The 22,767-nt window shown below is 40.9% G+C and overlaps 1 protein-coding gene across 1 annotated transcript; it reads left to right on the forward strand.

Annotated features, from left to right (window-relative positions):
- Positions 1-12,131: 12,131 nt before the first annotated feature.
- Positions 12,132-13,869, forward strand: Npy1r (neuropeptide Y receptor Y1). The gene is made up of 2 exons (XM_035451738.1): positions 12,132-12,953; positions 13,062-13,869. The coding sequence occupies exons 1-2, from the start codon at positions 12,258-12,260 to the stop codon at positions 13,512-13,514; spliced, it is 1,149 nt and encodes a 382-aa protein (XP_035307629.1). The 5' UTR covers positions 12,132-12,257; the 3' UTR covers positions 13,515-13,869.
- Positions 13,870-22,767: the final 8,898 nt, after the last annotated feature.

Consider the following 22,767-nt stretch of genomic DNA (forward strand, 5'->3'; position numbering starts at 1 on the left):
ATTTTCAAAGGGTAGTATTTTAAATCTAGTTTGAAGTCTAAATATAGCTTTAATATATTTAAGTGGAATGTAAAGGAGACTATTTATGTGGGGGGTTTTGTTTTGTTTTGTTTTGTTTTGTGTGTTGGCTTGTTTTGAATTCTTTTCTAAAAGAATGTTTGGAGAAGTGTTCAAAGGGTTAGCCCAGAAGTAAAAGTTAGAAAGGTTGACTAATGTACCCTTCCAAAAAGGATGCAACCACACTGCTTTCTTACTCACCATTCTTGCTGGTATTTCAGCTTTTTAAAGTAGGTCATACAGTGGGCAGAAAAAAAGCTGTGAGACATTTCACCCAGGAGACATTGGAAGCATTTTCAAAGCCAGTAGCATCCATCATTCCAGCTTATACATATTGGGAAAAACAGAATCAACATATTTTCTGTATTGGGGGGCTGTCAGATATTATTTTATGCTCTAAGCTTGAAGAGAAGAAGGCAAAAATCACTCTGTCAGAGACATCACACTGTACTTGTACATCTGGGCAAACAATTCCTAGCAAACAATGTAAGTTCTGCATTAGAAGTAATCCTAGTGTGCTCTAAGAATGTAATGAAGAAAGCAAAGTCAACTTTGGGAAGAGGTGGAGAAGTAGAGATGAGATGGGGCTTCAACTGAAGTTCCAGGTATTATTAAGTTAGACAGGCAGAGAGGGTGGACAAGTAAGATGTGAGCTAATAGTGTGAAGGGCAGAGGGTATCCCATCTAGAAAAGTGTGAATGGCTCAGGATGACTCCAGTGTGTGTGTGTGTGTGTGTGTGTGTGTGTGTGTGTGTGTGTGTGTGTGTGTGTGAAGCATAACATGGAAATGAATATGGTTGAAAAGCTTACTTAGAATTTTCTTGGAATATCTAGATTGAGAGCAACTGACAATTTAAATTGGAGAGATTTCACTGAACACCTGTGGGGGAAATGGCAGCAGAACTGTCTATCTATCGGGGTGATACACAGCTACGGAGGCCAAAAAAAAAAGAAAAGAAAAGAAAAGAAAAAGAGATAAGTGAGAAATTTCAAGGAGAATCTGTGATCAATTGGATTTGAGAATGTGAGAGGAAAGTGCTTGGGTTCTGATAATGATCCAGGAACCTGGTAGAGATTTGGAGATTTGAGCACACAAGTACATAACCGATGGCAAAGAGTATGACTGTGTTTTACAAATGAAATGGAAACTTGGGACATTTAGGGTGATTTCAGAGTCAATCAAGGAGGAAATGGGATTAAGGAAAGTACAAGCTTTATCTGGGTAGCTCTTAGAAGAGAGGGAGAACAGGGGTTGTGTTTCTCAGCAAGAGAACTGCCAGAGATATCAGGATGCAGCTACCACTCATAAGGAAAGGAGGACAAAGGGACTCTTGGGGAAGAAGGAGAAACACAGAATTGTTCCACAACTAGGTGACCTTGCCTGACCGCAGGGTAGCTGGTTCTCAGAAAGGTCAGAAGGTGGTGTACTTTATTAGTCAGGATATTTAATCTAAAGCATATAAAATGGCTAAAATTATTTTATTTAGACAGTGTTTAAAGCAATTAGATATACGGCTATTTGAGTTGATGTTATGCTGGGGCTACTAATAGCTTCTGACAAGACTAAAGTGATTCTCTGACTATCCGCCTGTATAAGCTATTCAGAACTTTCCTAAGGAGTATCCCATTTCAGACCAAGAGGAATTTACCAAATTAATTTTAACATTGTGGTGGTTGATTCCCATTGTCAACTCAATAGGATCAAGAAACACCATTAATGATGCACACCCTTGAGTGTGCCTGTGTGGCTGTTTCCAGAGAGAATTCACTGAGTGTGTGCAGTGCCGTTCCACTGGCTGGGATTCCATACCAAGAAGGGACTGAGGATTACAGCCATCTGAGCACTGCTGCTCCCCTTTCTCTGCTTTCTGATAGGCACAATGGACCAAGCCTCTCCCACTGCCATGCTTTCTCTGCTCTGAAGGACTTAAATTCTCAGAACCATGAGCCACAACAAACCTTTCCTTTGATACGTTACTTTTGTGATTTAGGAGAAACATAACTAATATAGACACTGTCCTAGTTAGCTTTAATTTTCAGCTTGACCCAGCATAGAATCACCTGAGAAGGGAGTTTCATTGGAAGGAAAGATCAGATCAGGTTGGCCTGTGGTCAAGCCTGTGGGGCATTGTCTTATCAGCTGATGCAGGAGGGCCCAGCCTCATGTGGGCAACAACATGGGCACATGACCCTGGACTATATATAAAAGCCAGCATAAAGCATTCGAGTAAGCTAGAAAGGAGCATCCCTCTATGGTTTCTGCTTCAGATTCCAGCTTGCATGTCTTCCCTTCCTTCTCCCAGTGAAATGCTGAGAAGTTTAACTTTCTTCCTGGAAGTTGCCTTTGGCCATGGCAACAGAATACATACCACTTTCACAGAGGAGAGTTTTAGTTGCTTGCCTTGGTACATGTATGCTCATGTTTTAGCTAAAGTTATTTGTTGCTTCTACTAGTCAATTTTCTCACAAAGAGAAATAAATAAAATGGTGGCATGGCTATTTGACTATACTAATGAGTTTAGTCAAATTGCCTGTCTATTCTATTTAATTACATCTAATATGTGGACTAAAAAATTCCTAATACTTTTTAGAAATTTTAGACTCCTAAAAATCCTAGTCTTTCCCCTGCTTCAAGACAGGGCTTCTCTGTGTAATCCTGGCTGTCCTGAAACTCACTTTGTAGACCAGGATGGTCTTGAACTCACAGAAATCTGCTTGCTTCTGTCTCCTGAATGCTGGGATTGAAGGCATGTAGCACCATGCCTTTTTTTTTTTTTTTAAGTATGTGGTTACTAAGTTTAATTCAACCAGTATACCCATTTCTGCCTCATAAAAATAACAAAACATTACTATCAAAATTACATTGTGATGTAAGGACAGGTTTCTTGCTGACACAGTGCTAGAAAATTAGGCTCAATCCTAATACTCTTGAGTTTCGTTTAGAACTCTGTTGAGTCACTTTTCCTTTATTTTCCTACCTACAATACTATCTAATGAAGTAACCTTGCACCTTGCATTGTTTGGCCTCATTGTTCAGACCTGTGCATTCAGTGGATACCAGAAGGGAAAACTTGACACACAATCAATTCATACAATATGAACCAATTCACCAGTGCATTTTATTAGAAGTTCTACCCCGATGGATAGAACTTCCCATCAATATCAACCATCTGTGCTTGATTCTCATATAGAGTATTAATTCTTCTCAAGATTCATCTGAATGATCAGTGTGGAAAAGTAACCTTCATCAGGGCCTCAAAGCACTTGAGGAAATCTCTTGAGCATTTGGATGACAGTTGTCTTCCACTGCATCTAGCGGTGTGACGACTTATTGCTTATGCATCTTGGCTCACGCACACTAGATAAGCTTACCACTGAGCTGTATCCCAGCCCTGGGTCATGGAATTTTAAAGCTGGGCTGGGCTGTTAAAATGTGTTTTTTAAGAGATAAAACTAATATTTACTTAGATTTGATGAGTAAAATTTATCTTTCAGTTAATATGACAAACAGAAACTGTTGGCCAAGAGAATATTAGAGTAGGTCATTATCTTAGCCAAGAGTATTAAGTCAATCTGTTACAAAATTTCAAAAGGAAATAAACAGAATTATCTCTTCCTGTAATAACAGTGCTCAGGGTGTAGAGGTAGGGGGACCATAAATTCAAGAGCATCCTCAGTTACATACTTGGTCTGAAGCCAGCCTGTGCTACACAGAGCCTGTCTCAAAATAGAAAAGGAGAAGAAATCATCTTAAAATTTAGCATATGCCATTCAGATTGTTTTGCCTATTGTAACTCACCCATAAAAGGGGCTTATAATCTTTGTGTCTTGTGCACTGAAGAAGGTCTTCATAAATGGTGTTTCTAAAGTTATATAAGTATGCTGTTGATGGGCATTTCCAAATTTTATACCTCAAAATTTATCAAAAAAAATATTTTGAGACTAATAATCTGTCAAAGGTTGATTTGGGAGGTCAATAGCTCAGGAACTCAGCTGTATATGTGTGCTTTAAGAGGACACTTCATAGAAACTAAAGTAATAAAACAATAAACTGCAATGGCCACATATTAATGCAGACCTTTTAGAGAAATGTTACTAATATTTTTGGAAAACATGTAAGTACCCAAGTCCAAATTATGATATCCCATGAAAACACATTCTTGGGGAATAACTGAACCATTTTACCTGTTTCTGTCTTGGCAGGCTAAAACTAGCTGGTGTGACAATCACAACCATAGGAGAAAGTCAAAGAACAGTGTGACTTAGAGGAATGGAACAGGCAGAGTACGAGAAGCAGGAGCAGTAATGAGGATAGTACTGTTCTTCAAAGCAATTGAATTCCTAAATCATTTCTATTTCCTTCCTTGGTGAGACCAGTTGTATGAAATTTTACTGTTAAATCATTGGAGTATTTTAATGTATATGCATGCCAGCCGTTCTATAAACATTGTACATTTAAAATATGATCATAACCCACTTCCAGCCACATAAAAATATACTCAGTGAAAAATATTTCATGTGGCTTTCCCAAAAAAATGCCCCAGAGATTGTGCACAAACAAGTTTGTGTTGATAGTTAAATAATCTTTATTCAAATTCTTGTCGTGGGATTTTACTGTTTTTTTTTTCTTTTTCACTTTAATGTCAAATAATCATGGTTATTTGGATATGAAATAGGTGCATCCCAGGCAACACCCATATACTTGGAAGATTTTGTATTTTGAATCTTGAATTGAAATAATTTCTAGTTCCTAGATCAGTAAATTATGAGTTCGTTTGTGTGTTTGTGTGTGTAAATTACTCAGCCTTGACTTTTCAAAGTGAAATAAAACCACGTGAAATATGAGATCAGTGTGTCCAGTAATTAGCCTTAACCACCAAACTCAGTGAACGGTTAGCAAGTGCCATATCCTCCCAGCACACCCACAACGTTCCATATCTTATCAGATAAATCACCAGGGAAATCGCATTGACTCTTTCTGACCACCAATGAAATGCTGGCTTCCCCCTTCCCTAAAAAGGCAACTAGTCACCGGAACAAAACTGACTCAAATGCATTTTCTTAGAGAGGGAGAAAAAGGCTCAAAGGCTCACAACGGAGATCTGCTGCTTTTGCTTTTCAAAGGTCTTCTTTTTGTTCTCTCAGACTGGAGAAAATAACTTCTTGGTACTGGCGTGCGGAATATTTGAGCGTCACAAAGCGCAGCAAACCCATTAGCCGAGGCTCAGTGGTGAAGTACATCCTTCCCCCTTCCCGTAAGTGACCTCTCCCTCCATTCTAGACTCGGGTTTAAGCTTGGACTCTCAGGGAAGGACTTCGCCACAAGATGGCACTGACCTGCAGACAAAGGAAATCGCAGTGGCACTGACTTTTTGAACAGGCTTGTAAATGTGCCTTCCTGGAGTCAAAGACTGAAGGGGTGAGGGCTCGATGCGTATGGGTCTGACAGTGTGGCTCAGGTTTAACTGCTTCTCTTTCCAGAACTCCTAGGCAACGCACCCCCGAAGTGTGCATCCGAGGTACGGTGTTGGGAGGAGGCAGTGGGGGAAACCTTGGGTGATCCTCGTGGGGTGCCATCACATGATCCAGGATAAGGTGGAGTTCGGCTTTAAGGGGGCGTCTCTTCCTATCTTCCTCAATCTTTAGGGTTTGAGCAGGAGAAATACCAAAGGATCTTTCATCCTTCCGGGTGACACTCTTCCCGCTTCGACACGGGCGAACAGACGAATTCTTCAAAAGGTAAGTTTCAAGTCGATGTTATTAAGGGACTTCTTGGATCTCTCTTATAGAGCCCTGAGGTATGAGAGGAAGGAAGCCGGTGTCTGATCCCGTTGTGAGAACTGAGTGGGGCGTGGAGTCAGTTTTTCGCTTTGGCTCCCAGTGGGAGCAGGTGGCAGGCTGTTCTAGATTGTGGGACAGGTCTGGGACATTATGGATGGGAGACCTACGCAGAGAGGGTACCACTCCCACAGTTCGCGCATCCTAGCACCCTGCAGTTGGGGGCTCCAGGTGGAAACCTAAGTTTCCCTCTCCTCCTACTCTCTTAGAAGGCGGGGGAGGTGCCCGGGTTGGTCTTCCCGGTACCCCGGTAGTCATCCTCATTTTTCGATAGCAGCCCGGGTTTTCCTAGGTAACCCGATGGTATGAACTCGGCAGGGGTGGGGGCGCCTGCCTTCTGGATGCGGGTGCATTTGCTCTTCTTCCCACCACGTGAGAAAAAGTGAACTGCCCCAGGTACTGGACCCCAGAGTGGGAGTGCCCCTGTCCCAATCTCCTGTGCCTGGCCTCTCCAGGTTGCCATTCCCCTTGCAAGACTTGAACCTTGTCTTCCTATTTCGGAGTTTTAACCACCCAACTCCTCAGCTCTTTTTAGAAAGGTAATCATGCTGGTTAGCAGGTTAGGGATGGACAAGGAGCAGAAGTGGGTTAGCAGGATATCTTCACCAGGCAGGTTGAAAAGATGTTAATGTTTGAAGGGCCCACTTTGGGCAAATGAGAGAGCCACGCTGTTCATTTGGGCTCCTTCGTTTCTGCTCTGTCGGTCGGTAGAGGTGCCTGATAGATTACCGAGTCTCTCTGTCTCTCTGTCTATCTGTCCCCCCCTCTTTCTCTTTCTCTCTCTCTCTCTCTCTCTCTCTCTCTCTCTCTCTCTCTCTCTCTCTCTCTCTCTCTCTGTGTGTGTGTGTGTGTGTGTGTGTGTGTGTGTGTGTGTGTGTAAGGGGAGAGTTGGAATGGGGTAATCAAGAAGACTCATATATTTACACAATACAGAAAAGTGACTGAATCTCCCCGATTTCCCTCTGGTAACTCCTAGAGCATAAAAACCTAGGGGAGGGTGGGGAGAGGGAGTGGAGATAAGGTGTGTCTCCAATTTCCACTGTTTTTTCTTCCCTCCCTCCCTCTCTCCCTCCCTTCCTCCCTTTCTTTTTTAACTGGAGTGCTCTGTGGTTTGCCAGGCACACCTGGGTCTTCCAAGAAGTATAACTACAGGTGACACCAAAGGAGGAGACTGCATGGGCTTCTCTGTCTCTCTGTCAGTACTGGAACTGAGAGCATTAGCTGTTGCTGTTGGTGCTGTGTGGGTGCCCTAGTGAAGTAACTCGCGAGCACACACACACACACACACACACACACACACACACACACACACACACACACGGGGTGGGGGAGGCTACTTCTGCAGAAAGCCAAATTCCTTGCCCATCCAGAAGACCTGGTCATCTTTCTGGCTACCATTTACTAGTGATTCCATGTAATTGTTTTAAGACAGCTTTCTGTTGAACAAGCCCTTCCCCCATCCTCCCCCTCCCCCCCCCCGAAGAAACTGGGAATTATGTAAGTCATTTAGATAAGCTAGCAGTAACTTTGGCTGTGTATAGCAAGGCTGATCTTTTTTCCCCAAAAAAAAACAAGTTAGGGAATTTGAAGAAAAACAAAACACTGCAGGTTACACCCAGAGAGTTATATCTTATGCTAGAAACAGCACTGTAAACAGCAGGAGGGAAGAAAAGCCAGCATTCCTACAAGAAAGAAAGAAAATGAAATGTCCTGGAAGGGTGGGACAGAGGATTAATTTGCCAACTGTTAACCCATGTAATGTCTCTGAATGTATGTGACATTTGTGCTGAGATTTAGCCTTTAATTTTTGCAGTGCTTAGAGTTGTAAGACATGCCATGGAAGAGTAAATTCCAGTTTATGTTCTTTCCCAATGAGGTGCAAACTCTCAGCAATGGCAAGTTCCTGACCATCATTCTCTCTCAGAGTTATACCAAGGTACACAAAACATACCTGTATCCAACCCAAAACTGCTTCCCACAACAGGAGTACTGCTCCCAAACTTAACAAAAGAAGTGAAATCTTGAAATCTGCGTTGTCTGTATAGATAAAGCTAGCATCTACTTAGTGGGAAGCTGTTCCTCATTGAATGAGTCTATCAGATGCAATTTCACAGGTATCAGAATAGAGATGCAGTATGTTTACTTAAGCTCATCTGTAGGAGATCCATCTTTACACCCATGAATTGAAATGACATATCACTTTCATGAATTCCTATAGTTGTCAAAAGAGGCCTTGTATAAAATTTTCTCTTTTCTTCCTCTCCACTTCGAACATGTTGCTTGCCTTATGCCCCATGTCCCTCTCCCTGGATTACTGCAAAAACCTCCTAATGAGTCTTCTTACTTCTCTTTCCCTTTTTAGATGTTGTGCAAGCAGCAGAGAGACTAAGGATGTCTTTTACTTTTGCATTTGTTTGTTTGGTGGGGGGGGGGCCTGCATGCTGTGACATGCATGTCACTAGATGACCACTTGCAGGAGGCAGTTCTCTCCTTCTGCCATGTGGGTATGGGGATCAAATTCAAGTCATTAGGCTTGTCATCAAATGCCTTTTCCATTGGATTATCTTGCTGAACCCTAGAGAAATAATTTTAAAGCAAAAACACATGCCTTGATGTATTTTACCAATGGTTCCTCATGTCTAAGGGTACAAGGCAAAGCCTACCCAATAAAACCCTGCCCTGGCAGCCTCTTGTCATTCAAGCTTCCCAGGGAGCTAGCTCCTTTTGTTCACCTTCATTTCTCCTTCCTCTTCATGGCACACAGGTGTGCTTCAGCCTTACAAATTTTATGTTTGTTTGTTTTCACCACTAAGTATGCCAGCCCCGAGATGCCCACATGGCTTCCTAACTCAGCACACCTGGATCTTTGCTGTCTTCTTGGGTGCCCAGCTTGCTGCCTTAGCTCACCAGCCCAGATTATGCCACAATTCCCAATAATTCCAGGTCCCTTTCTAGGCTATCACATGGGCCTTTTTACTAATTTGTTTTTTTCTTGTCTTTCTCTACCCACAAGACTAGAAACTCAATGAAAAGGACACTGCCCCCTCCATTGAAACCATACCTGACAATAAACAAGTATCAAGCAAGCACTTGTAGGATGAATGAATGTTGCTTCAGAAAAGTTCTTTTTTAATATACAAAATACACTATTTTCCCATAGGTGCCTGACCTAAAAGAATAACTATTCTAATTGGCAATTATTTTGCATATAATCATAGATTGTGCCACTAATGTTAACACAGACTCACATAAAACATGATTCCCACTGTGTACCTATTCTGGTGGTCAAGATATTTTTATCTAAATCAAATATTTTCAAGGTATTAAGAAGTTTTCTTAGTGGCAACCTTGGGACATTATATTGAAATCAATGGGGGCTGATAAAACTTAGCAATTAAAAAAATTTGGATTAGGGGAAGAATTTGAATTACAGTTGGGATATAACACCCCACACATGGAATGCCTGGGATGAAGATTCGGAAATACAATTGTAGGCTGGGGTAGATCAGTTTTCTTAGAACAGAACATTCAGACTGAGGCTATTTAAGAATAGAAGGCACAGCCTAGAGCATCTGTAAGTTCTGGGGTGAGGCATGGGAATAATCCACATTTCCTCACATAGGAACCACTTGGAGCTCAGTGATAGGACCCCAAGAGAAACCACAGGTAATGAGAATACACTTTGCTACTCTGCTATTGTTTCTTTAAATAACAAAAGCTTTTCAACTAGTAGCCCTAAGAGGATATATAGCACTGTTTGCCTGATTTACTTAAGAAAGGTAGAGCTTTCTAAAACTGTAGTCATTGCCCACTCCTTCAGTGCTTGCTTTCCCTCCCTAAATGACATTAATTGATAACACTCTCCTTGGCTTGGAAATTCTTGAGGGGAAAACAATATGTGATTTTCCCAGAAGTCATTTCCGATGGGAGTGTAGAAGAGAGTTGGAGTCTAATAATGCCCACACCTGAAGTCTGCCCTAGTTAGGATTTCTATTTCTGTGGTGAAACATCATGACCGAAGCAAGTTGTGCAGAAAAGGGTTTATTTGGCTTATGCTTCCAAATCACCATTCATTATTGAAGGACATCAGGATAGGAACTCAAGCAGGGCAGGAATCTGGAGGCAGGAGATGATGAAGAGGCCATGGAAGGGTACTGCTTACTAGCTTCCTCCCTGTGGCTTGCTCTACCTGTTTTCTTATAGAACCCAAGATCACTAGCCTAAGGATAACACCACCCACAATGGGCTTGGCCCTCTCACTCACATCAATCACTAATTAAGTAAGTGCTCTACAGGCCTGACTACAGCCCAATCTTATGGAGGCGTTTTCTCGATTGAATTTCCCTCCATTCACATGACTCTAGCTTTTTGTCAAGTTGACAAAATACTAGCCACCACAAAGTCATTCCATCACCATCCTTTAATGCTATTGTCCATTTTATGATGGCAACCCTTAGTTTTTTTCCTCCAGTCTTATCCATCTAAAATGTGACTTCACATTAGAAAAGACCTCATGTTCTAGAAAGCAAAATTGCCACAAAAAAAGGGGGTTATTAGAGGTGTCGCTTAAAAAGCAAGTGTGTTTCTGCACATTAAATTTCTCATTTTCTTTTCAATAGAAGAAAATCCACACAATTTTCTTCATTGTTCTAAGACAGACAGAGAATGCAGCCTTTTAACAGGGGCACAATAGCTAGTTAATTAGCATGAGAGGTCCTTTCCCATGGATTTCCTTAGCAATTGGGGATAGGTGATCAGAGGTCTCTCTTTTCTTTCTATATAGGAGTTTCTGATCCCTGTGAGATCACTGTAATTTATCTTGTCAGTAAAAGAAGTGTGTTTATCCTACACAATGGGGTGGAAATTTAAGATTACAACTGAAATCATACCCCTGCACTGGACACTCACATGGCTGGGTGAGAAGAGAGGATAGATATTTCCTTAGAGAAAATGTTAGAAATTCTTTGAAATCTTCTGCTGTGATAAACAAATTCATAGAGTCTTAAAGTTAGAAACTCTACACATTACCAGACTTTCAAGTAGCCACTCATGAGGTGTTCAGCACTTACGTGTATGAAGCACTTACTTTCTTGATAAGTGGTTTCTTCCATTTGATTTAGTTTTAGTTCTTCATGGTGAAATCATCTTTTTCCTTACTTAATGCACATTCTTTAGTCCTACTTCTAATTCCAGACACCACTAAACTCGCTTCCACATGCTCTATGTCCATTAAAGCATGAGAAGTCGGCTCTATAGTACACAGAATTTTCTGCAATAAACATCATGTAGTTTTTCAAAAGCCGTCCCTCGTATGACCACATCCCTTGACTCTCTTGTGTAGGTCATCTCCTTGTGAAGACTTCTGTTAAATGACATCGGTCTTTCAAAGTGCAGTGTATGCTTAGCTGTTCCCACAGTGTGATACTGGCATCACACTTCCATTACACATTCTTCCACGATGTTTTGTTACATGTTTCCATCTGTACGTTATGCTGTTTCCTCCACATTCACATTTTTGCTATGTCTGAGAATCTGCTATTGGCACCATTTGTCTAACTAACACATAGGAGGCATGAGGTTTACAAACACTGTATGGATATGTAGACCACTGAACAACAACATGTAAGCAAGTCCAGTTAAAGACATTTCTGGAGAGCTAGGGATGTAGCGAAGTTGGTAGAGTGTTTGCCTAGCATGCTTGAATGCCCTGGTTCAATCTTCAGTTCTTCCATAAATTCAAATGTGCCTGGAATCCCATCATTAAGAGGTAGACACAGAAATATCCAAAGTCTAAGATCATCCTTGGCTAAAAAGTGAGTTCAAGGCCATCCTGGGCTACATGAGAGAAACCCTGTCTCAAAAACATTATAGCTGAACTTTAATTTTTTAAATTTTTGCACTGCAGCTGGGCAGTGGTGGCACATGCCTTTAGTCCCAGCACACTAGAGCAGAGGCAGAGGCAAGTGAATCCCTGTGAGTTTGAAGCCAGCCTGATCTACAAAGTGAGTTCTAGGACAGACAAGGCTGTTACACAAAGAAACCCTGCCTTGAAAAAAAAATGTTTGCACTGCTTGTGAGATTTTTTTAAGATTATAATTTTATTTTAAAAAATATGATTTGCTTTTTTCCACTTCCGTGCCTTCATTTTACAATTCTGTGAGACAAAATTCATTTTGACTACTCCTAATAAACTTAGTAACACAACTTTTTTTTTGTTGACAGAGTATTCAAGGAAATGAAGAATTGAGAATCATTTTGGTGAACAGATTCCAATATATGGAATAAGAATAAGCTGAAGATTTGACCTGTTTTGAAGAAACATACAGTCCATTTGTCTAATCGCTAACAACAAAACCTAAACAATGAATTCAACACTGTTCTCCCAAGTTGAAAATCACTCATTTCACTATAACAGCTCAGAGACTTCTCCACTGCTGGCTTTTGAAAATGATGATTGCCACCTGCCCTTGGCCGTGATATTCACTTTGGCACTGGCTTATGGAGCTGTGATTATTCTGGGGGTCTCTGGAAACCTGGCACTGATCATAATCATCCTGAAACAGAAAGAGATGAGAAATGTCACCAACATCCTGATTGTGAACCTTTCCTTCTCAGACTTGCTGGTCGCTATCATGTGTCTCCCCTTCACGTTTGTATACACACTGATGGACCACTGGGTCTTCGGCGAGACCATGTGCAAACTGAATCCTTTTGTACAATGCGTCTCCATCACAGTGTCCATTTTCTCTCTGGTTCTCATTGCTGTAGAGCGGCACCAGCTAATCATCAACCCACGAGGGTGGAGACCAAGTAACAGACATGCTTACATAGGCATTGCTGTCATTTGGTTCCTCGCTGTGGCTTCTTCTCTGCCCTTTCTGATCTATCAAGTTCTGACTGATGAGCCCTTCCAAAATGTAACACTTGCTGCCTTCAAGGACAAGTATGTGTGCTTTGACAAATTCCCATCAGACTCTCACAGGCTGTCTTACACGACCCTCCTTCTGGTGCTGCAGTATTTTGGCCCACTCTGCTTCATATTTATATGCTACTTCAAGGTAAGGAAACCATTCATCCCTCCCCCGTAGTTTCCTTTCTTACCTTCCCTGTGTAGATTTCCCCCTGAGATGGAAGTCCTGCTTGACTTACCCTTTCTTCCTCCACAGATATATATTCGCTTGAAAAGGAGAAACAGCATGATGGACAAGATGAGAGACAGCAAGCACAGGTGCAGCGAGACCAAACGAATCAACGTCATGCTGCTCTCCATCGTGGTGGCCTTTGCAGTCTGCTGGCTGCCCCTCACCATCTTCAACACTGTGTTTGACTGGAACCACCAGATCATTGCTACCTGCAACCACAATCTGCTGTTCCTGCTCTGCCACCTCACAGCAATGATCTCCACCTGTGTCAACCCTATCTTTTATGGATTCCTGAACAAAAATTTCCAGAGGGATTTGCAGTTCTTCTTCAACTTCTGTGATTTCCGCTCTCGAGATGACGACTATGAGACCATAGCCATGTCTACCATGCATACCGATGTGTCAAAGACTTCTTTGAAGCAGGCAAGCCCCATTGCATTTAAAAAAATCAACATGGATGACAATGAAAAAATCTGAAGCTGCTCAGAACATATGGTCCCAGACTACATCTGTGGAAAAGCAAGCACAACCTGCCACATTCTTTCATTACCTGTGCTCCTAGGGAATGGAGTGAAATGGCTTCGGGAAGTCCAGGACATTCTCTGTTGAACTTGACTGCTTTTATTATGGATGCCATGATTACTTGGGATCAACATAAGTGGACTTTATCATCTTCTGGCAACAGTTTTCACTAGACTTTGTTGGTGTGCGTGTTTGCATCTGTGTCTGTGTCTGTCTATCTGTCTCTCTGTGTGCATGTGTGTAAAATTATGCATATGACAAAAAGATTCTTATATTGTATTTATTGGAGAGAATTTCTCTGAAATATTACCATGAGCTCACTTCAAAAGCTGTAGCCACCTGATATGCTCAGGATTTGGGGCCTTCAAGATTAGATGAGAATCCCAAGACCCTGAGCTACCTTCATTCCATGCTAGGCATTATATTAGTCTGTTACAAGGGTGGCAGTATACAAAAGTCACCTTTTAGAATGTGCCAGAGCCAAAAAGAGTCTGAAGTCACTCAACAGCCTTTCTCTCTTGCTCCCTGTCTCTTGGAGAGGACTGGATTTGTCACTCCTAATTGAGTATCACTTAAGATAAAGATATGTAAAGAACATGTTTTCAGCTGTGACTATCACTGGGAATTAGGCAACCCACATGAATGAAGTGGCAAAGCAGTTCCCTGATTTCTATTTTTTTCTGACAACCAAAGAATTTCAGGGTAATTGGTTTAATAAGTAAATTAGTCTTGCTGCAGATAGTTAATTGTATCCACAGGACTTGATAGTCGAGAGGTTTTTGCATCGTTCACAAGAGTGTTCAGCATTGTCAAGATTTTGGGCACAAACATGTGACTCTGAAAGCATTTCCAGCTCACACTGCATAGAAGCATAAGATGTATTTTCCATACAGCAGTGCCTACATAGTAACTAGTATTAACTCTCACCATTTATCTTTCATGGCAGAGGACATATGGACAATGTTAAAGAATGTTCACCTCAGCTAGCAGATATCTATCTGTACCTAAAACTTTCACACAGCCAGCCCATCCCAGCTTGTATAAACTGTGTGACATGTGGAATGTGGAATTTTATAATCATATACTATTATATTCTAGAGAACTGAGTAGCCATGTCATATTAACATATCTACTTTCACATATCTTTTAATCATGATTTAGCCTCAGAAAAGATATTTTGAAGAACAAGACAGTTTCAATGTATTATACAAAATGTTGAGTGTGTTTGATTTTAGAAGAGCAAACACTTTCTGTATTAAAATTGTTTGGGCTTTTCCAGAGGAGTCTGTATTGTGTTTCTCTTGAGATACCATATCTTCCTGTCCCATGACTTCCCTTCCATGATATGGTATCTCCACTGCACCCATTATCAATTTGCTGGTGAGATTGTCTATTCTGTAACCACTGATGACTGATTCAATTTACTTTTCTAGATCTGAAAGATTCCTAAAGGCAGGGACTATATAATAATGATGGCCCACAGTGCATTTAGCACAAATAATCAGGATGCTATTTTAAATGTATTTCAGGGGCCAACAAGATAGCTCAGTAGGTAAAGAAGTTACTGCACAGGTGTGTTTTCTGGAGTCAGACCCCTTGTCCCATGCCTGTAAATGCTGGGTGGGTATAATCCCAGTGCTCTAGGAAGGATCCTTGAGGCCAGCTGCACAGACCCAGCCAGCTCTGGGTTCAGTGAAATGAAAAGCAACACTCAATATCAATCTCTGTCCTACACAGATATAAACACACGTGGATGCATCTATACCCAGCCCCAAATAGCATCCACACGCTCATAAGCACACACACACACACACACACACACACACACACACACACACGTATCTACATACATATACATATGGATGTATAATTTCTAAAACAAGTTAATGAATGCAGGCAAAATTTCTCCCTTCCCATTGTATCACATGGAATTCATATCCTGGTGTTTTCTGGGATTCTCCTCCTTATGTCCCTCTTTATAAGAGAATACTTCCTATTCTGTTGTATTATTTTCACCACTAAATGAGACAATAATGACCTTTTAGATGTTAGGCTCTAGAAGAAATATCAACCTTCTTATGGTACTTATAAGTATGAAGCTATATGGCAGCCTATGGTTGTCCTTTAAGTGCCCAGATAAGAGAGAGAATCTAAAACTACCTTCTTGTTCTTGTTCCCCTTCTCTTCTTCCACCACCTCCTCCTTTTGCTCTTTCTTCCTTTGGCTTTTTGAGACAGGGTTTCTTTGTATAGCTTTGACTATAAGTGATTATAAGTCCTAAAAGTAGCTCTGTAGACCAGGCTGGCCTCAAACTCAGAGATCTGCCTGCCTCTGCCTCCCAAGTGCTGGCATCAAGGGCATGTACAAACACCACCCAGTTTAGAACCAATTTTAAAGATTCATTGAAAAAAATGTCACCTTTTAAAGATCTCAGACCTGGAGTTATTATTATTTGGGATTTTCTTGCACCCAGGAACTAAGGGGAACTTTCTCTACTTAGTTGCTTTAGAAACCAACTGTTACTGGGGAGCATTCTTAGGTGGCCATTTCTGGGATACCTAAAAGACAGTGGATTACTTAACTGTATGTATATAAGCAATTGAATACATCAAATTATTCTATGCCATCCAAATAGGTAGATGAGCTAACAGTTGAGTCTAGAGCCAACACCAATGTGCTAGAGCTGAGGTAGGAATAAACAAGCACATTAAAGGGGAACTATGGAAAGAGTCTTTAGACCTCTAGTACAGCAAGAACTATGTCAAATGTGGAAGTTCTGACTAACATTGTTGTCATTCCACACAAGAGAAAACTAAAGCTCAACCGGAAATACATGTGACACAAGGATCCAGTCCAAACACGACTCACACTACTAAGCTACAGAACTGCAATTGTAGTTCTATAGGATAATTTTGAAGGATTATAGTACAGCTCTGTTGGTAAAGTGCTTGCCTGGCATGCAGGATACCCTGGGCTCAATCTCCAGCACTACATAAACAGAGTGTGGTGGTATAGGCCTGTAATCACAACACTCAGGAGGAGGAGGAGGCAAGGGAGATCAGAAGTTCAAGGTCATCCACAGCTTCATAGTAAGTTTGAGGGCATGCTTGCCTTTGTAAGACCCTTTCTTGAAAAAAAAATATTTTTCTCATCTTCTTGAAGTTTATATTACCTAGAAATAATAATACTGATGATGCCAAAAATTTCAGAAAAGAATGGAATGAAGTAGACGAGTGGAGAGGTGGCCATGGGGGCTCTACATGTCTGTTATCCCCTTCAGAGTTTGAGAAATATACTTTAGAATATTGTTAAATTACATATTTTATTTCATTTCCTTACTGTTGTTTGCATATTCTCACCTACTATTTGATAGCACATATCATTAGTGAAATATCACTACATATTGTACTCTAGTTCAAACTAGACTCACTGATAATAAAAATACATGTTCTCTGACATAAGGGAAACACTCATCTATTGCTGGTGGGAGTACAAGCTTATATAGCCACTATGGAAATCATTGTGACAGTTCCTTATGAAGATGGGAATCAATCTACTTCAAGACAAGCCATGCCATTCTTGGGCATATACCCAAAGGATGCTTCATCCTGCCACAGAGCCACTTGCTCAACCATGTTCACTGTTGCTCTAGTCATAAAAACAAGAAATTGGAAACAACATAGTTGTTGCTCAACAGAATCTTTACACATAAAACACACCTTTACACAATGGAGTTATTACTAAACCATTTTAAAAAGTGACATTGTGAAATTTGCAGACAAATGGATGGAATTAGAAAAATCATCCTGAGTGAGATGACCCAGAACCAGAAAGACAAATGTGTATATTTGCTTATATGGGGATATTAGCTGTGAAACCAATGATAATCAAGCTACAATCCATAGAGCCACAGGGGATAAGTATAGAGCAAGTGACTAGAGAAAGCAGATAGATCCTATTAGGGAAGGAAAATAGAATAGCTATGGCTAGAATGAGAGCATCATGTGAGTTGGAGGGAGAGTTGATTGAGGGAAGGAATACAAGGAGAGACAACTAAAATTAATGGGCATCTGAGAGGTTATATGAAAACTTAGTATAGCAGAAGCTTCCATATATATATATGGAAGGGGATCTAAATAATAGGGGAGCAGTTCAAACTGACCATCTCTTGTCAGCAAAGGAAGCTTTCAGTACTGGGATAGGGTTACATCTAATTGAGTTATTGGCTAAAGGAGTCCCATGGAACATCCAACAACCCAGTCTATCGCCAAGACAAATGGGCTGCTTTCTACAAACTGACATCAAAGACAAAACCTGTACAACTCACTGAACATAGAGAAGTTGAGTTGGTGCCTACAAAGAGCCTTCATCTTTATGTTCTGTCTGGTACAGGAAGGTATTCTTCATGATACCAAAAGAGAAATATAAATGCCAACCCACCTACAAACCTTTTGGTCTGTGATAGTGTTCTGTCTGCAAGATATGCTAGAACAATGGTAACACAAAGCTTATGGGAGTAAGCAACCCTTAGAGTTTCTGTTGCTGTGAAGAGACACCATGATCACGGCAACTCTTATAAAGGAAAACATTTAATGGGGTGGCTTACAGTTTCAGAGGTGTAGTCCATTATCATCATGGTGGGACACTGTAGTGTGTAGGCAGAAGGAGCTGAGAATTCTGCATGTTTGATTCACAGACAACAGGAAGTGGTCTGAGACACTGGGTGTGGATTGAACATATATGAGAACTTACAGTCTGCCTCCACAATGACCCACTTCCTCCAACAAGGTCACACCTCCTCTAACAAAACTACACTTCTCAATAGTGTAATTCTCTATGAGCTTTTGGGGCCCAATTGCATTCAAACACCACAGAACTCATACCTGGCACCTCTTTGGTGACCAAGAACCAGAGACTAGATAGTTCAGGGACCTAGTCCAAAACCCAAACCAAATATTACTAGTCTAAAAACAAACAAACAAACAAACAAACAAATATAGTGACAAAATGTTTCCTAATGACATTCTGCTATACTCACAGATCAGTGCCTTGCTTAGCCATCATTGAAAAAGCTAACTCCCATAGCAGATGGGAACAAATACAGGTGGACATTATGCTAAAAGGGATGTTTCCATCAAATCTATCCCTTCAGGGCTTAGGAAACTCTGCAGAAGAGGAAGAAAGAATGTAAGAGCCAGAGGTGACAGAGGACACCAAGAAAACAAGGTCTTCTAAATCAACATGATCGACAGTCATATTAACTCAGAGAGACTAAGTGCACAGAGCCTGCACAGGTCTGCATCAGGTCCTCTGTACACATATATCATGGCTTACAGTTTAATATTTTTGGGGGATTCCTGCATGTGGGAACTAGTGGGTCTCTGACTCTTGGGCCTTCTCTTGAGCTCTTTTCTTCTGTTTGTGTTGTCCAACTCCATTGTCTTAGTTTTTATTTTATTATATTTTGTTTTGTCATGTTTGTTTGCTATCCCTTAGAAGCCTGTTCTTTCCTAATGAGAGGCAGAAGGGGAGTGGACCTGAATGGGGTTCGAGGTGGGGAGCAACTGGGAGGAGTAGAGGGAGGGGAAATTATAATCAGGATATATTACATGAGGAAATAATCTCTTTTCAAGAAAAGAAAAATGGAGGGAAGAAAAAACAATTCTTCACATGGTAAATGTGGTGGGCAGGTGGCTAGGCTGAGGTTCTGAGGACGTGTCCTCTTGTAACATTGCTGCAGTCCTGTGTGGTCATCGCCATTTTGCAGATGTTTCTTCAGTGCTAGTGTAGTTTTCATTCAGCAATCAAGGAGTCTCTACAATTAAGGTAGATTTTCAATGTGGCTTAAGTTCTTTTTTTTAAAAAAATTTTATTTGTTTATTTTTTTTTCCAAGACAGGATTTCTCTGTGAAACAGTCCTGACTGTTCTGGAACTTATTTTGCAGACTAGGCTGACCTTGTACTCACTGAGATCTGCCTGCCTCTGCCTCCCAAGTTCTGGGATTAAAGGAATGTGTCACCACTGCTCAGCCAGATATCTTTTTTTTCTATTTAAATTAGAAACAAGATTGTTTTACATGTCAATCTCAGTTCCCCCCCTCCTTTCCTCCCCTAACCCCAACTGACCCCCTACCCCATCCTCTTTCTGCTTCCCAGGGAGAGTGAGTCCTTTCATGGGGGATCTTCAGAGTCTGTCATATCATTTGGAGCAAGGCCTAGGTCCTCCCCCATGTGTCTAGGCTGAGAGAGTATCCTTCTATGTGGAATGGGCTCCCAAAGTCCATTTGTGCACTAGGGGTACATACTGATCCACTACTAGTGGCTTAAATCTTCTGTAGTTTCTATACTTTTTTAAAAACTAGGTTCCTGTAACCCACCAAGCAATATGCTGCACTTAAATAACTAGTAAAATTGAGAACTTATTATATTAGGTGAACTAACAAAGTTTGCCAGAATCTGTTCATATAATTAGTTTTTTATTAGTATGTATATGTCAGTAATTGATCACATGCCACACATTGTTTGGAAATGTGTGTTTATAATGTGCTGGAGTTGAAGAAGGAATAAATGATCTCACTAAAAACAAATTGAAGAAAAGATATTTTCCTGTAAGCTGGTCCTATATTGAACTTCTCTTTTTAGCTCTGTATTTATGCATGTGTAGATAGATAAGAGATAGATAGATAGATAGATAGATAGATAGATAGATAGATAGATAGATCGAGATACAGAGCTTACATAGGGTTTCTTGAGGGGCTCAACACTTCCCAGGGTGGTTTTTTGAGGCCTGATTCTAGGGCAAGCTCAGGGATTGGTGGGATTTCATGTTCAGGTACCTCAGAGATTGGTGGAATTCTGTGCTCAGGGATTGGTGGGATTCTGCAGCCTGATTCTGGGGCAAGCTTAGGGATTGGGAGGATTTCAAGCTCTGGTCCTGGGATCAAGTCAGGGGCAGGGTGTTTTTTCTTGGCCCTGGTTCTGGGTCTAGTTAGGCACATGGTAGTTTTCCCTTGGCCCTCTTTGCCCCACAAAAAGAGGATGACTGATACCCCGAAATTATACCGATACCCCACATGATCCATCATGTGGGTGCTGGGAATCAAATTCAAATATTCTGGGTGAGCAGCAGTAAGTCATGATTCCAACTCTATTGACCAAGTTGTCCAACATAAAAATAAAAATAGCAAGTATATATTATTATACATCTGCCTTGTCAAGAATATTATTGCCTCAACTCACATTTGCTTTGTAATTAGCTATGAAAATTGTGAAGAGTTTAGACTTCTGGATGTTTTTATTATTTTATTATTAGGAATAATTGATATACCACAACATTTTCATTTTGAAACAGTGCGATTCAGAGACTTTTAGTTTGTTCATTTTAATCATTCCAAAAAGAAACCTGAACTTCACAGCACGATGTGGAAGATATTACTTTGTCCCAACAAGCAAAGAAACCAGAAAAACTGAGAAATCAAGAACTTTTCTTAATTTCAGAGAACTATTCACAGAGATAACCAACACAGAGACTCAGCCAAGCAAGGGAAGCTAGGTGGAAAGTACCAGAGAGCCAGTGCCCTGTAGGAAAACCCCAGCTAGAGTCTGAAAGAAAACTTGCCAGGCACAGTGGGGGACCCAATTGCTAAGGGTTTTACTTGCAGAAGCTGGACCACATTCTCACAGTGACTGAAAGGAAAACCCCTTTTTGGAAAGGGCCAGGACATACCAGAATACCAGAACATCCTTTTTCTTAAAAGAAATGGTTAATACAAAAGTCCAAGGATTCAACCTTAAATGGAGCACTATGTCTGCCACCATCCTAAGGCACAGAGACATCAGAAAAGAAAGGACAGAAAGAATTTCAGGGCTAGGAGATGAAAGTGCCAAGGAACACATACAGCATTGCCATTATAATCATGAACATAGCAGCAGCAGGAGCTCCTACTCCCTCTTCCAATCCTGTTCATCTTCCTCCAATTCTCTTCCCTCTTCTGCGTTCTCTTTTTCTGTTTTGTAGTCATGGAGACTGGCCCTAGAGCCTCTTGTATGCTAAGCACAATACTTGCACAAGAATGAGCTTTCCAACATTCCACAAGGGCTATAGCAGATATTGATGAGACCCCCATCCTTCCTGGGGAGCTAATGATTATAATTGGAGGAGGGTGCATTGTTCTCTGTAACAGTGTAGCCACTGGAAGACTAGGTAGGTTGTAGTGATTCAGAGGGAAAGGAGAGGGTAATGGGGTAAGTATAATTTTAATGCATTTAACCGTCACAAAGGAAAACTGTTTTTACCAGAGTGCAAATCATTAGACAAGGCACATAGCCCAATGTCAGCCACTCCTCACCACCCTGGCCTACCTGAGAGGAGTCAAGCCAAGAAGCATTTGTGAACTTCACTGTCCAGTCAAATTTGGGGACTAAATAAGGAATGTTTACATACACCTCACACATCACCACAGTATCACTCAACATCCATTGATAGCCTTTTTCTTTTCAAAGTGCCTCATATGCAGCTATCAAGGACAAATGGCAAGTTACACCAAATGCAGAAGCATCATTTGAAGGGTTAGCTACCATGAGAAGGAACCTCAGCTGAGGCAGGGATGTTGGAATTATCATGCCAGAGTGTGAAGCAGCCTAAGAGCTCTGCCTGATGGAGTAAGCAATTTTCTGTACCGGTTGAGGGTGCAAAGAGAGAAGTACAACAAGAAAAGCTATAGAGAGTAAAATCACAGTGAAAATGAATTGCAGCAACTTCATAGGGCTCTCTATAGAGATATGAATGAGTGAACAACTTCTAAGCTTAAAGATGTGTCAATCAAAACATCTACAACAGAGAAGCAGAGAGAAAAAAAAGAAATGATTATCTAAGAATTGTGAGACAATTATAAAAGACATCATGAAAGTAGAGTGAGAAAACCAGGCTAGAAGAATAGAACACTGTTATCAGTCATGATAAGAGCCTAAATTCCATGTACATATTAAAAATAATATTCCTGTGTATGGATTCATTATATTTCATTCATCCAATTATGTATTGCCGGACAACTGGGTTGTTTCTACTGGGGGATAGAATTTGAACATCCATGTATTTTTTTATGTGAATGTATGTTCTCCATCGTCTTGTATGTGCACCTAAGAGTGGAATTGCCAGGTCATCAAGTTACTCCATGGTTAACTTTGTAAGAACCTGCCCGATGGTTTC

This window comes from Cricetulus griseus, assembly GCF_003668045.3.
Source record: "Cricetulus griseus strain 17A/GY chromosome 1 unlocalized genomic scaffold, alternate assembly CriGri-PICRH-1.0 chr1_0, whole genome shotgun sequence".
Taxonomy (NCBI): domain Eukaryota; kingdom Metazoa; phylum Chordata; class Mammalia; order Rodentia; family Cricetidae; genus Cricetulus; species Cricetulus griseus.

Excerpts from the sequence above, each read along its gene's own strand:
- Npy1r (XM_035451738.1), top strand. The coding sequence starts at position 12,258 with ATGAATTCAACACTGTTCTCCCAAGTTGAAAATCACTCATTTCACTAT. Across the intron at positions 12,954-13,061 it reads TATTTATATGCTACTTCAAG|ATATATATTCGCTTGAAAAG; the intron begins GTAAGGAAACCA and ends CTTCCTCCACAG.